Source organism: Helianthus annuus, chromosome 13 (assembly GCF_002127325.2).
Source record: "Helianthus annuus cultivar XRQ/B chromosome 13, HanXRQr2.0-SUNRISE, whole genome shotgun sequence".
Classification (NCBI taxonomy): Eukaryota; Viridiplantae; Streptophyta; class Magnoliopsida; order Asterales; family Asteraceae; genus Helianthus; species Helianthus annuus.
The window spans coordinates 100,741,488-100,753,819 of record NC_035445.2 but is presented as its reverse complement, the minus strand read 5'-3'; the positions used below and the strand labels follow the sequence as shown (position 1 = coordinate 100,753,819).

The 12,332-nt window shown below is 35.8% G+C and overlaps 2 protein-coding genes across 2 annotated transcripts; both read right to left on the bottom strand.

Annotated features, from left to right (window-relative positions):
- Window positions 1–863: 863 nt before the first annotated feature.
- LOC110898827 lies at window positions 864–4,896 on the bottom strand. The gene is made up of 3 exons (XM_022145672.2): window positions 4,563–4,896; window positions 2,492–2,753; window positions 864–1,093 (listed from the first exon to the last, which is right to left on the bottom strand). The coding sequence occupies exons 1-3, from the start codon at window positions 4,737–4,739 to the stop codon at window positions 1,026–1,028; spliced, it is 507 nt and encodes a 168-aa protein (XP_022001364.1). The 5' UTR covers window positions 4,740–4,896; the 3' UTR covers window positions 864–1,025.
- Window positions 4,897–8,444: 3,548 nt separating this feature from the next.
- LOC110898826 (ABSCISIC ACID-INSENSITIVE 5-like protein 2) lies at window positions 8,445–11,973 on the bottom strand. The gene is made up of 3 exons (XM_022145671.2): window positions 10,893–11,973; window positions 9,922–9,993; window positions 8,445–8,670 (listed from the first exon to the last, which is right to left on the bottom strand). Exons 1-3 carry the CDS (start codon window positions 11,580–11,582, stop codon window positions 8,590–8,592), a joined length of 843 nt encoding a protein of 280 aa, XP_022001363.1. The 5' UTR covers window positions 11,583–11,973; the 3' UTR covers window positions 8,445–8,589.
- Between the last annotated feature and the right edge of the window lie 359 nt (window positions 11,974–12,332).

The window sequence follows — 12,332 nt, the reverse complement described above, 5'->3', positions numbered from 1 at the left end:
CATTTTATAAAGTATTGTAAAGGTAACTAGTTAGGATTCTCAATATTCTCATAACTTATATCAATAGACTTCATTCTATAATAAATAAAGCTAATATGTATCAGGCTGTATGTAGTGAATTAACGCCTATGTGACACTTAAACGTTACAAGGCCACCAAAGAGGGGTGCTATGGGCGGGGCTTGAGTAGTAGTAGTACAAGTGTGAAAGAGAAAAGATAATAACAAAGATGAAAGCCTTTCATTTTTTTTTTTTTTTTTTGGGGGGGGGGGGGGTATGTGTGTGCATATCTTATTTTTGTTTAGTGCAAGTCGTTAAAAAATTAACAGTAAAGTACACGGATGGTCCTTATGGTTTACCAAAATTTTGCATTTGACCCATAGCTTTCCAAAAGTACACAAATGGTCTTTGTGGTTTGCACTTTGTAACACATTTAGTCCCTAACTTGGACATGTTAAAACCTTTAGATTTATTGGCTAGGGCATAAATGCATTATAAAGTGCATATCACAGAGACCATGCGCATACTTTTGGAAAGCTGGGGACCAAATCCAAAATTTGGTAAACCACATGAACTATCTGTGTACTTTACTCTAAAATTAACGTTCATTATAAAGGCATATAGTGCCAAAAGGGTTAGGAAAAAAAAACGTTGAAGGCTTAGATGTTAAAACATTCCTTTTTGGGCTAAAAGGGTAAAAGTGATATAACCACAGAGGCCAAAATCGTAATTTACTCTATTTGTAAATATATACCCCAAACTGGACTCATACAGCTATGCTTGTTTTGGTTCTCATTCAGGAATTTTTATATTTTTTGTTTATCTTTGGCAAATGGAACTAAACATGGAATTACTCAAGTAAGAGACAGAAGAATTATATGAGTTGGGCAACCCAAACACTTTGTTCTCATCTGATATAAAAGAATACAATGTTGAATATCTGAAATACAAATACCAATACCAAAAAAAAACAAGTTACAAGACAAGGTCTCAGCTTTTACACGCGGTATATAGACCAAATGGTAGTTAGGCAGCAGCGCGATGCCCGCGCCCACCACATTCTGAACACATTATATTACCGCTTCCGCCACAACCTGCAACCAAGAAGCCGTTGAATACAACATATTTTTACACCCCATAAAACGAAATGGTCATGCTAGGTTCTTTTTTTTTTTTTTTTTTTTTGGCAAAGTTACTGCATTAACGCCAAAAAAATGCTGAAGAAGTGACTACAAAGGGGCCTGGTCAATGGGTCATGAGTCAACAATTTCATACGTGGCCTAGAAGTTTAGTACTTCATATACATCCTCTTAAATTTCAAAACAACAAAATATCATATTTACTCATTTCTTATAGCAGGCTGTTTTTCTATTCGTGTTTGTTTACCTCTTAATAAAACTCTTAATGGTTCAGACCTCTTACTTTAGACTGTTTGTTTCACGAGCAGATGTCTGAATGGTTCAGACATTTGCCTCTGAATGGTTAAGCATTATACAGAGTCTGAATGGTTAAGACCTCTAATTTGAATTGGTGAGACATTTGCCTCTCAATGGTTAAGCATTATACAAGCTCTTAATGGTTCAGACCTCTTACTTACTGGTTCAACACTTAACCATTTAGATGTTGCCAAACAGCGCCCCTTAGTGAATGTAAAGTGAGTATATTTTATTTGTTATGACATGGCTAATTACCATGCTTTTTGTGCGCTGAAAGGATAAATATTATAAAATGCAGGAAAATATATGTAAATTTTAAACTTTTAGCTGTTGAATATAGATGAAATTAAGCTTATTTTTTAATCACACAACCTCCTGAATTGCTCTACAAAAAAATTTGTTTGTTAGTAATAATATATTTTTATTATCATATTTTTTACACAAACTATTCATAAAGAACTGAGTTAATTACACACAAATAGTCCATGTGGTTTGCAATCACACCTTTCGGGTTTAAGTATAAAAAGTTGATGTTCGGGTTATGTGATTTTCACTTTGTAACATGCGTAGATTTTGTAATAGCCTGCAGGGGCGAAGGATAAGAGGGGCGGGGAGGGGCGCCCGCCCCCCCGAATTTTTCGCTCAGTTGTGTTATATATGTAGTTTTCGTATAGAAATTTGTGGGTATATACGTTTTCGCCCCCCCGGTTCTATACAAATTTTTGGGTATATACGTTTTCGCCCCCCCACCGAAAAATTCAAGCTTCGCCACTGATAGCCTGGATATCTCTTTGTATCATGTCCAAATCACTTTTATATTAAAGCATTTCGTCAATACCCTCAAAATCTTTAATCGGATAAATCAAAGAGAAACAAGAACGAGTATGTGTATGTGTTTTTTTATTATAAGAACATGTATGAGAATTAAAGACTTTCATTTTACAGGTCGGGAAACCATCACAACATTTGGTTGAAATGACACAATGTTTTGTGAAAGAGTGTGTTGGTTGACGATTAAAATGGTGTGGTAAGAAGTAAAAAAGGATAGAAGTTTACCTAGGCATCGGACTTTGACTATGATACCTTGACTTTCCATTATAGAGTCAACATATAATCCAGATCCAGAGCATGTGGCACAAAGGATAGCACCCTTAGCTTCACAACTGGAACACCGTGTTTTATTGCCGATATTTTTTTCGCTTAGTGATAATCCAACGGGCTTCTCGATTATTTCCTCTGGGACAGCTTTATCATAGCAAAAAAGTGACTCAAGAGTGCTTAATTTTCTGTGCATATCCCCCACTGCAGTTGACGAAGACTACAAAATTCAAAAAATATATCAGCTATTTTTTTCCTTTTTCAATAGTATATCCTGCAAAATTCAAAAGAGAAATTGGCCTGTAATAATCTCATCTAGACCTTATTGGCCATTAATAATCCCACCTCAGAATATTCCCACCACCAGTCCCACCTTTCACATGTTTTTCCTATAATGGTCCCCCGTTAAAAAAACTTAACGGAGTTAAGCTTTTTTCCAAATTACAAACAGATTTTTTAGGGCTTTTGATTAGAACGACGATACGAGTCCATTGATGTAAAACTTGCCTCGAAACGGTGCTCCAAATGATGAAAACGACGCTTCAATTCGGGTGTTTAAATTTCCAATTAACCAAAATCAAGTCACTTGGAGCACCATTTCAAAGTAAGTTTTACATCAATGGACTCGTATCATCGTTCTGATCAAAAGCCCTAAAAAATCTGTTTGTAATTTGGAAAAAAGCTTAACTCCGTTAAGTTTTTTTAACAGGGGACTATTGTAGGAAAAATAGGTGAAAGGTGGGACTGGTGGGGGGAATATTCTGAGGTGGGATTATTAATGGCCAATAAGGTTTAGGTGGGATTATTACAGGCCAATTCCCCAATTCAAAAAATATGTAGCTGTATTTCTTGCTTATTTAGTTCCTAATTGTTAGTTGTTACATTGTTTAAACTGAGGTTAGTGTTTTTCTGTATGCTAAACTCGTATTAGTCTGCCCTACGGTTTAAACTGAAAAGTGATTTAGCTAAACGCGTAGTGTTTTTCCATTGTGTTTAACTTGCAGCTTTCTATCCCTTCTTCATTTGAATTCTAGAAATCCTAACTGTTTCCTAACCGTATTTTACATCAACATTAGAACTAGAACAACTACAATTTTGTTGGGTTTCTGGTGGTCCAAATTTGCATCTACTTCTAGCTCGTTTATTAATTCTTAGGGGAATAAGTTAGGTAAGATAAAAATAAGAACTCATATATATCGTGAGAACCGCGAGATCTTGATCAAAAACCATTCCAAATTCAAAAAAAAATATTACACTTATCATTATTATTAAAATACAATATTAGAAAATAAATTTACATGTATTCGTAAATAAATAAAATATACAAATGTGCAAGTTCGTTATCACATGTGTAAATTTGTATAATTTACTACACATGTGTAATCAATTTATTAAGAGTAATTTTGAGAGGAGAGATGAATTACTCAAAGAGTAATTTTTTTTTTTTTTAAATGTTGTCTTTTAATAATAGTAAGGATTGTATAAAAAAATGATTTTAACTGGTTTTTTCGTTAGTTCTTGCAATATTTACAGTTCTCACGATAACCCTCCCTTAGAAACCCTAAATCTTTATTTTAAATATGTACTTGTACCATATCCTGGTTGTATCCCATGGACATAGTTCAGCTAGATCTAACCACGTAAATCCTTGTGTTCTTTACTTTTCTACGGTTTATCTGTGTGTTAGGGATGAGATTGTACCGCGCACAGTACCGATAACAAAGATTAGCTAAATTCAAAACCGAATACCGTACCGTATATGTTTGGTCTGTACCGTACCGGTATGGTTAAGGTAATATTGGTATGGAACTTCCCATCCCTAGTACTATTTGTAACAAACCTAACCCCCGAATTCCTAGGGTTTTGAACATAAAACGAACCATACGGCTAACTAAACTAAATTTCTAACAATCACAATCAACAAAAAACATTACAATCAATGCAAAACTAGTAGGATTTATCAACAAAACCAATGACCAAATCACAATCATTATATCATATATTATTAAACAGAGAACAGAATACTAACAAGCTGCGAACCAGAGGGAAAATCTGCAGCAGCATTATCCGAAGTAGCTTGGATCTTGATATAGGAAATTCGCGTTGTTCTGTTGCCGAAACAAATGGATTTACGAAGAAGATGTTTGGATAAAGGAAGGGGTGATAAGGTCATCGATGGTGAAATATTTATGGCAGCGCAATCCATTTGAAATATTTAGGGTTTCAAATTGAGTATGAATGAATTGACGAAGAAAAGATGGGAGATTATTGCGGTTTTTTTTTCTGGGGGGAGGGATCGATGATAGTTTTGGCTTTGGTTTCCTCGTTGTTAACGGCCACAATACAAAGACAAAAATATATATTTTTGTCCACTATATCTATTTTTACCTCTTGGTTTGTGTTGTAGCGAGAACAAATAGTGTGTTTGAACAATTATGTTTGTTACTTTATGGTGGTTGTGTTTGAACAATTACAATGGTTTTCGTCGAACAATCACTTTGATGGTTATGTAGCCTAATTTTGTTACATGTGCTATTGTATGGGAGGTTATATACCATCTATATAACCAGTTTGAATTGTTTACAATACACAGGTGCTTTAACAATAACTTTCATTTGTTACTAAACATAAAACAGGTTCAACTACAACATAATAGACTGATCCTACCACATCACAACATAACACACTGATCCTACCACATCATAAATAAAATTCGACAAAGTGAAGGGGCATATTTCCAATGGTAGTCTCCTCTGGACGATAGGTCTGAATCATTCTCTTCAGGAGAATATGGGTTATGCCAAACACATGACCAATCCTCTTTTTCTGATTCATAATTACATGCATTCTTTAAAACTTTCGAGTCATAATCCTTCTCTGGGTTGGGGTTGAAACCAAGTTCTTCCACATCATCATCGTGTTTTTTAAGTGGCTTTGCCTTACTTTCTTTGTCGCTCTCTTTCCATACCACCTTTGTTTCTACATCATGACTGGCTTCAACAGCTTGGACACCGGAAGATGAACCTCCTTCAATAAGAGAATTGACACTCTGTTTCGACACCACCTCTTTTTCCACAGAACCTCTGTTTGACCGGTTAACAGAATTGCCTTCACCAACATCCACCAGGTCTGATTCAACCTCTGTTTCCACACAAGCTAATTGATCTTTCTCATCAGTTACCCTGTATTGGTGATAGGAGAAAGGAAGTAAAGGTTTCTTACCTCTCTTTTCCATTGTCACTAATGCTAGTTGTTGGAATCACAACACAAGATAAACAATTGTATTTATAGAACCAAATTCAAAAAGTTACCATTTCATAAAAATTACTAGCCGTTGGGAAACAGAGGGATTTACAGTGCAAGTCAGAATAAAAGTAAAAAACAACTACATCACCAAATCAGTACACACAACACAAAGAACAGCCATGAAAAACATAACAGAAACTTAAGTCTTTGAACTTCAACCCCCTTCTCAGCAACTTCCTTTGGCTTCAACAACTTTAATTCTGCATTCTCCCTATTTGTGCTCAGCAGAGATCGTAGAAGCCTCTCACATATGGGACATGAAATTGGAGGATTAATCCACTGAAGCAACCCACAACCATCGGTCTGCAAATGTTAAAACTCAACATCATACCATGTTTATTTAAGAATCGGGTAGAAAACAATGATGAACAAAGTAAGATTCACTTACACAACAAAGAAATCTTCTGCCTGGATTGGCTTCTGTACATGATGTTCTAATGCAAGCAGCAGCACCATATGAGCATATTGCATTGGACCTACCACTGGTAGTACTATTTCACGAACTTGCGGCTGCCATTGAAGAGGATGCTGAAGAATAAGATGATGGTGGTTGCTGAGAACTTGAAGGGTTTATAAAACAAGATCATGTTTTTCCAGTTGCACTTTCGGTCCCTTAGGGGCAAAAACGTCTTTTAACATATTTTGTAACGTTATACTAACGACAGTTTGGCCTAGACCCTTAATTGTGAGCAATTGAATACGTCAGGGACTGGAGTCTTGATTTTTTCAAAATAGGGACTGAACCTGCGAGCGGGTGTTAACCTCAGGGACTGAAACTGTACTTTACTCACAATACTGATAAATGAATTGAAACCAACACGCCTCCATCTCCGGGGTTTCAACTACGGTGTAATTTGATTACATGGCTGTAAAAGTTACAATAGTTTTGGTTAGTGCCTAGTCGCCCCTTAACCTTGTCTTTCATGGGTAATTGTGTTGTGTGACCAATTAACCACTACATACGCATTGCCACCAAACAAAGGGAGGGTAATAGGGGGAGAAGAAGGGCTTGACAAAAGTCGAGGCAAAATGGCTTCATCAATACCCCTCTATGGCTTCCCTCTAGCGAGAATTTTAGTAAGCTATCTTTGTCAAATCCCTGTCATGGGGATGGTTCAAATGAAAACCACTTTTATTGTGAAAACTCGAAAACTAACTAAAAAAGCCTAAAAAAACCTAAAAAACATACAAATTTTTTTTTTTTTTTTTACAATTTTTTTAGAAAAATCGCTACTTTTTATATATGGAAAAAAAATTTCAAAAAAAAAAAAATTTTTTTTTTGGTTGTACTGCACATGTGCACTAATACGAAAAGCCTAAACCACTTAACCCACCCCCCACCGACACCACCCAAAAACCTAAACCCCCACCCCCCCCCCCAAAACCCTAACCCCCCCCCAAAAAAAAAAAAAACCTAAATTCACCCTCCCACCAAAAGCCTACCCCCCCCCCCCCCAAAAAAAAAAAAAACCTAAACCCCCCCACCCCACCCTCCCGAAAACCTAAAACTAAACCCTAAATATAAACCCGAAAAAAACCTAACCCCCCCACCCCCACCCCTCAAAAACCTAAACCCCCCTCCCCCCCACACCCAAAAACCTAATCCTAATCCTAAACCTCCAAAAAAACTAACCCTAAAAGCTAAACTAGAATTAAAAAACTAATTTTAAGCATGTAATGCACATTGTAGTACATGTTATATTGCACATGTGCACTACTATAATAATAGTATTGAAAACAAGACGACACCATAAATCTTTTTTTATGTCATAAAAAATATGCTCGAATATACTTGAATGAAAGATAAGAAAATTTGTGATCTTATGGTGCCATTTTTTGTTTTAAAATGATAACGTATGGAGAAATGGGAAATGTTTGAAAAGTTATATATTTTTTGTTCCAATTTTACCCCTCCTTCATTAAAAGTCTTCCCTCCCTCCTTTTTAGTGGGTTTTAGTTAGTTTTCTAGTTTTCACAATAACTAGTGGTTTTCATTTGAACCTTCCACTCCCTGTCATAATCAACAATCAAAAGATTTGTTCAATTGGTAAACATCTCACTGGTGTGATAATCGGCAAGAGATACGACTGACGAGGAAGAAAAGGGTGTGGGGGGTGGGTGGGGGGTTATTTTTTTAGGTACTTTTTTTAAAATTTTGATGATACTTCTTTATTTTATAATTAGGGTAAAATGATAAGTTCATATATTGAGTTATCAAATTTCTTCCAACACAAGTTCAAAAAAAAGTAGCAATGTGCTATTTTAAGTAAACAGTGGGGACCAAAGATGTAATTTCACAAACTTAGGACCGAAATCAACATAGCATATGGATCATCCATATACTTTTTTCCATAACTATAATCTTTCTTTTTCACTTTGATACTTTAGCAAGAAAATATTTCACCAAAAAGGTTTAAACATTCGGTTATGTTCAGAAACTCATAAACTTCTAGTACTTCGTCCTCGGTTCTTGACAGTTTCTCATAGTCATCACATTATTGGTGGCGTAATGCTATGGTTCATTGGTGAACGCGGATGTATGACGAAGATTAGAATTGACTATAAATGTACATACAAGACACTCTACGATAGTCGACAGCACCAATACACAGTAGAAAATAAAATTAAATTATGATGTAAAACTAAAACTAGCAAACATACAAACATAAAATCCAAAGTCCCTAAAGGACAATTTAAAACAGATAAAAAAAATTTGCAGGGTTTCTACATAATGATGGACATGAAGAGTGTTAGAAACTAGCTGAAGTTGTTCTTCTGAGTTGATACCTTGGTTCAGGAGGTGGTACACATGGCAAAGCCTTCTCTGCCTCCTGCAAATTGAAACTACAATAATCAATAAAAACAGAGAGGAAAAAAAAAATTTGGATAAAATCATTCGGGTGTTTATACAATTATAATACACTATAATGAGGTTACCCTAATAGAATGATACAATGAATATAATTAAGAGTTAAATGTCATTTTAGGCCCTGTGGTTTGAGTCATTTTGTCAGTTTAGTCTAAAGGTTTCATTTTTCTCCTGTGGGTCCAAAAAGGTTTCATCGTTGTCATTTTCGTCCACTGGGTTAACTTCATCCATTTTTCTGTTAACCAGAAGCAATTCGGTCATTTTATATGTAATTCTGTTAACTAGAAAGGCAATTCGACCATATAAAATGACCGAATCGCCCTTCTCGTTAACAGAAATAATGGATGAAGTTAACCCAGTGGACTAAAATGGCAACAGTGAAACCTTTTTGGATCCACAGGCAAAAAATGAAACCTTTGGACTAAACTGGCAAAATGACCCAAACCACATGGACTAAAATGACATTTAACTCTATAATTAAATTCACAATACCTTTGAAGAAGAAGTAGGGGTAAAACTTATTAACATTAACCAATAACAATAACATTTAACATCAATTAACCAGTTTATCCAACAAACACCAGAATCAAAAACACAAACAATTGACATTAAGAACATATTAATCTCACGACCGTCAGTAACCTTAAGACCATACAGAAACAACAAAGAAAAGAGACGAAGACACAGCCAGATATTAGCGATAAGTAAGTATAAGGTTGTATGCATAGAGAACACACTTTGGGCAAGTTTGGTACTTTCAATAAATTGACCCGTTCCCTTTAGCTAATTTTTTTTTATTTAACCCATTTGACACATTAAAGATAAAACATAATCCGAATCGACCCATCCACAAGCAGATAGGTTAATATTTCCAGCCAAACAACCCCCTGTTCGGTTCAGACCACTTTTGATATCACCAACATTATTCTTCACTGTTAGACATTAATCCTGAAACGAGTCGTTTTTTAAAGAAATTAAAAGTTGTAGACCATGATCAAGCAGCCTTTAGATCAATGTTATTCTAATGATATTTTAACAAGTTAAGATGAGTTATTTGCCATGAAGTATATATAAATCTACTCACTCTCTCTGCTACACGACCAACATGATAAAAGGAGCAAGGAAAACATGAATCATAATACAAAAGATAAAGATATCCTAAGTCTGACGAAAGAACATTATAGAATAGCAAACAATATCAAAAAAGAAATACCTGTTCTCTCTTAAGCCTTTCGTTTTCTTCTTCCAAACGTGACACTTTGTTCTCCAATTCATGGGTGTAAGCCTATCCAACCATATAGAATTCTCTAATAATTTTCACACTAAATTACCTTTTATTTTAGGAAATAACATATGTGGAGGCCACTCATATTTGCATTTTTTTCCCATTAAGGCAATAAGGCCACCCAACTATGTATTTGCTTTCGTTTATACCAAATTCAGCCAAAACACATGGCAATATTATAAAACGACAAAATCACAAAACACACTAGTTTTTCAAATCGAGTCGTCGCTTGTTTGATATATGTGGAGGCCAAACCATTACTCAATTTTTTCATTGGGTAAATCGCGTTTTACGTTTTTTAAGTTTCAGCAAAATTTCAGGCGCTATCCTTTAACTAATGAAATTACAACGGATGTCCTTTATGTTTTAATTTCTTTACAGCAGATGCCCTTTATGTTTTAATTTCTTTACAACGGATGTCCTTTATTTTTGTAATCTTTTTAGGGAGAAAGGACACCGCCTGTAAAGAAATTAGAACATAAAGGACAACACCTAAAATTTTGCTGAAACTTAAAGGACGTAAAATGCAATTTACCCTTTTTTCATTTAGGCAACCCAACTGTGTATCTGGCTTCGTTTATACAAGTCCAGCCAAAAACATGCGGTGATATTGAAATATGACAAAAAACACCCTTTTTTAAATAGAATCATTGCTTGTTTAATGGATCGACGGAAGGGTATTTTTGTCTTTTCAAAAAGAATAGTTTTTTTCATCATTAAGGATGTTTTTGGCTGAATTTGGTATAAACAAGTTACATACTTGGAAAGTCTATATAGTAGTTTCAACACATGGGTAGCCTCCACATGCATTATTCATTTTGTTTACACCACGTGAACGCCTTGGTTTCCATGTAGGCCCCACACGACAAAAAGATTGAATACAGATTTTGAAATCATACCTGTTTCCTTGCTCTTGATCGTGCAGCAGATTCCCTATTCTTAATCATTCTTTTCTGCCTCCTTTCAACAGTCTTGTCCATCAAATCTCCAGAAGCAACTCGTTTCCTTCCAGACATTTGTGTATCCGAAGACACCGTCATTTGCGTCTCAGAATAACCCACATCACTAATCATCTGCTGAGCTGGATGATGACCTGGCATGAACACATGTTGTTGCTGAACCGGCGGGACTTGATACTGCATCCATTGTGCCGGTTGCGGCAATGCAACCACTTCACTTCCTAAACCCGAACTCTTCTTCTCCTGAGACGATTCCGCCACAATCCCAGCTTTCGCCAAGAAATCCTCCAACGTCATCTCACCAAGTGTCGTTCGTTCCTCACGTGTACTCTTTTCATCAACATCATGACCAATATCATTATCATCCTTCTTCTTTAGCATATCTTGCCACAACTCATCAATCGTTTTCTTACTCAAATCCGCCACCGACGATGACACAGACGCAAGCCGCGTCTCCCGATTAATCCCCCCTTGATCAACCTCACTTTCAGCATTCCAAACACTCTTTATAAGCTCATTAATATTCATACTACTCAAAGGCTTCCCTAAATCCCCTAACTGACGCTGAACCTCATCCAATGTTAAATTATACAACTCTTTTCCATGTGATCCCATCGTTCGAGTCCCCATACACAAAAAACCCTGATTATTCTAATTCCTAACCCTAATTATTATCATTATCCACTAATCAATCGGTTCAAAACAGTTAATTTCAAATACGCAATTCCTAAATTGAACAATCGATCGGTTGATAGCTTAATATTGATATTAAACAAGCGGAAACTGCAAGCCCTAACCCTAATTGTGAAATTCGATACAACGAGTGTGATTTGTGAGATTTTGATTCGATTTTCGTGATTTATGATGTTAATCGGTGTGGATTGATGTGGAATTGTGAGAGATTACTGACCGGAGATGTGAAAGATTGAAGAAGAAGGATGATTTTAGGTTGTTCTTCCATGCAATTGAAGCAGCTGCAATAAACGGTTAATGTGTTCTTCCATTTTTGTCACATAACTAACCGATTAATTAGAAATACCGGGCTTGGTAATAACATGACCCGGACCCGGAACCGAACCCGGACCCGGACCCGAACACCAACACACCTTGTATTTTTATTTTTCCCGGGTATAGTTTTTTCCGGGTAAACTATACGGATGGTCCCTGTTGTTTACCAAAATTTTGGATTTGTTCTCTAACTTTTAAAAGTTCATAGATGTGCTTTACGCTTTGTAATACATTTAGTATTCAACTTTTTCCAAAAGCACACGTATGGTCTCTGTAGTTTGCACTTTGTAACACACTTAATACTTAACTAGGCCATGCTAAAACCTTTAGATTTGTTGGTTGAGAAGTAAATGCGTTATAAAGTGTAAACCA

Bases quoted from the DNA above. Each gene is read 5' to 3' on its own strand.
- LOC110898827 (XM_022145672.2), bottom strand. From the start codon at position 4,739: ATGGATTGCGCTGCCATAAATATTTCACCATCGATGACCTTATCACCC. The intron at 2,754-4,562 runs GTTAGTATTCTG...TGAATTTTGTAG, and splicing joins TTCCCTCTGGTTCGCAGCTT to TCTTCGTCAACTGCAGTGGG. The intron at 1,094-2,491 runs GTAAACTTCTAT...TCTTGGTTGCAG, and splicing joins AGTCAAAGTCCGATGCCTAG to GTTGTGGCGGAAGCGGTAAT.
- LOC110898826 (XM_022145671.2), bottom strand. From the start codon at position 11,582: ATGGGGACTCGAACGATGGGATCACATGGAAAAGAGTTGTATAATTTA. The intron at 9,994-10,892 runs GTATGATTTCAA...ATGGTTGGATAG, and splicing joins GATCAAGAGCAAGGAAACAG to GCTTACACCCATGAATTGGA. The intron at 8,671-9,921 runs GTATTTCTTTTT...TTCAATTTGCAG, and splicing joins AAAGGCTTAAGAGAGAACAG to GAGGCAGAGAAGGCTTTGCC.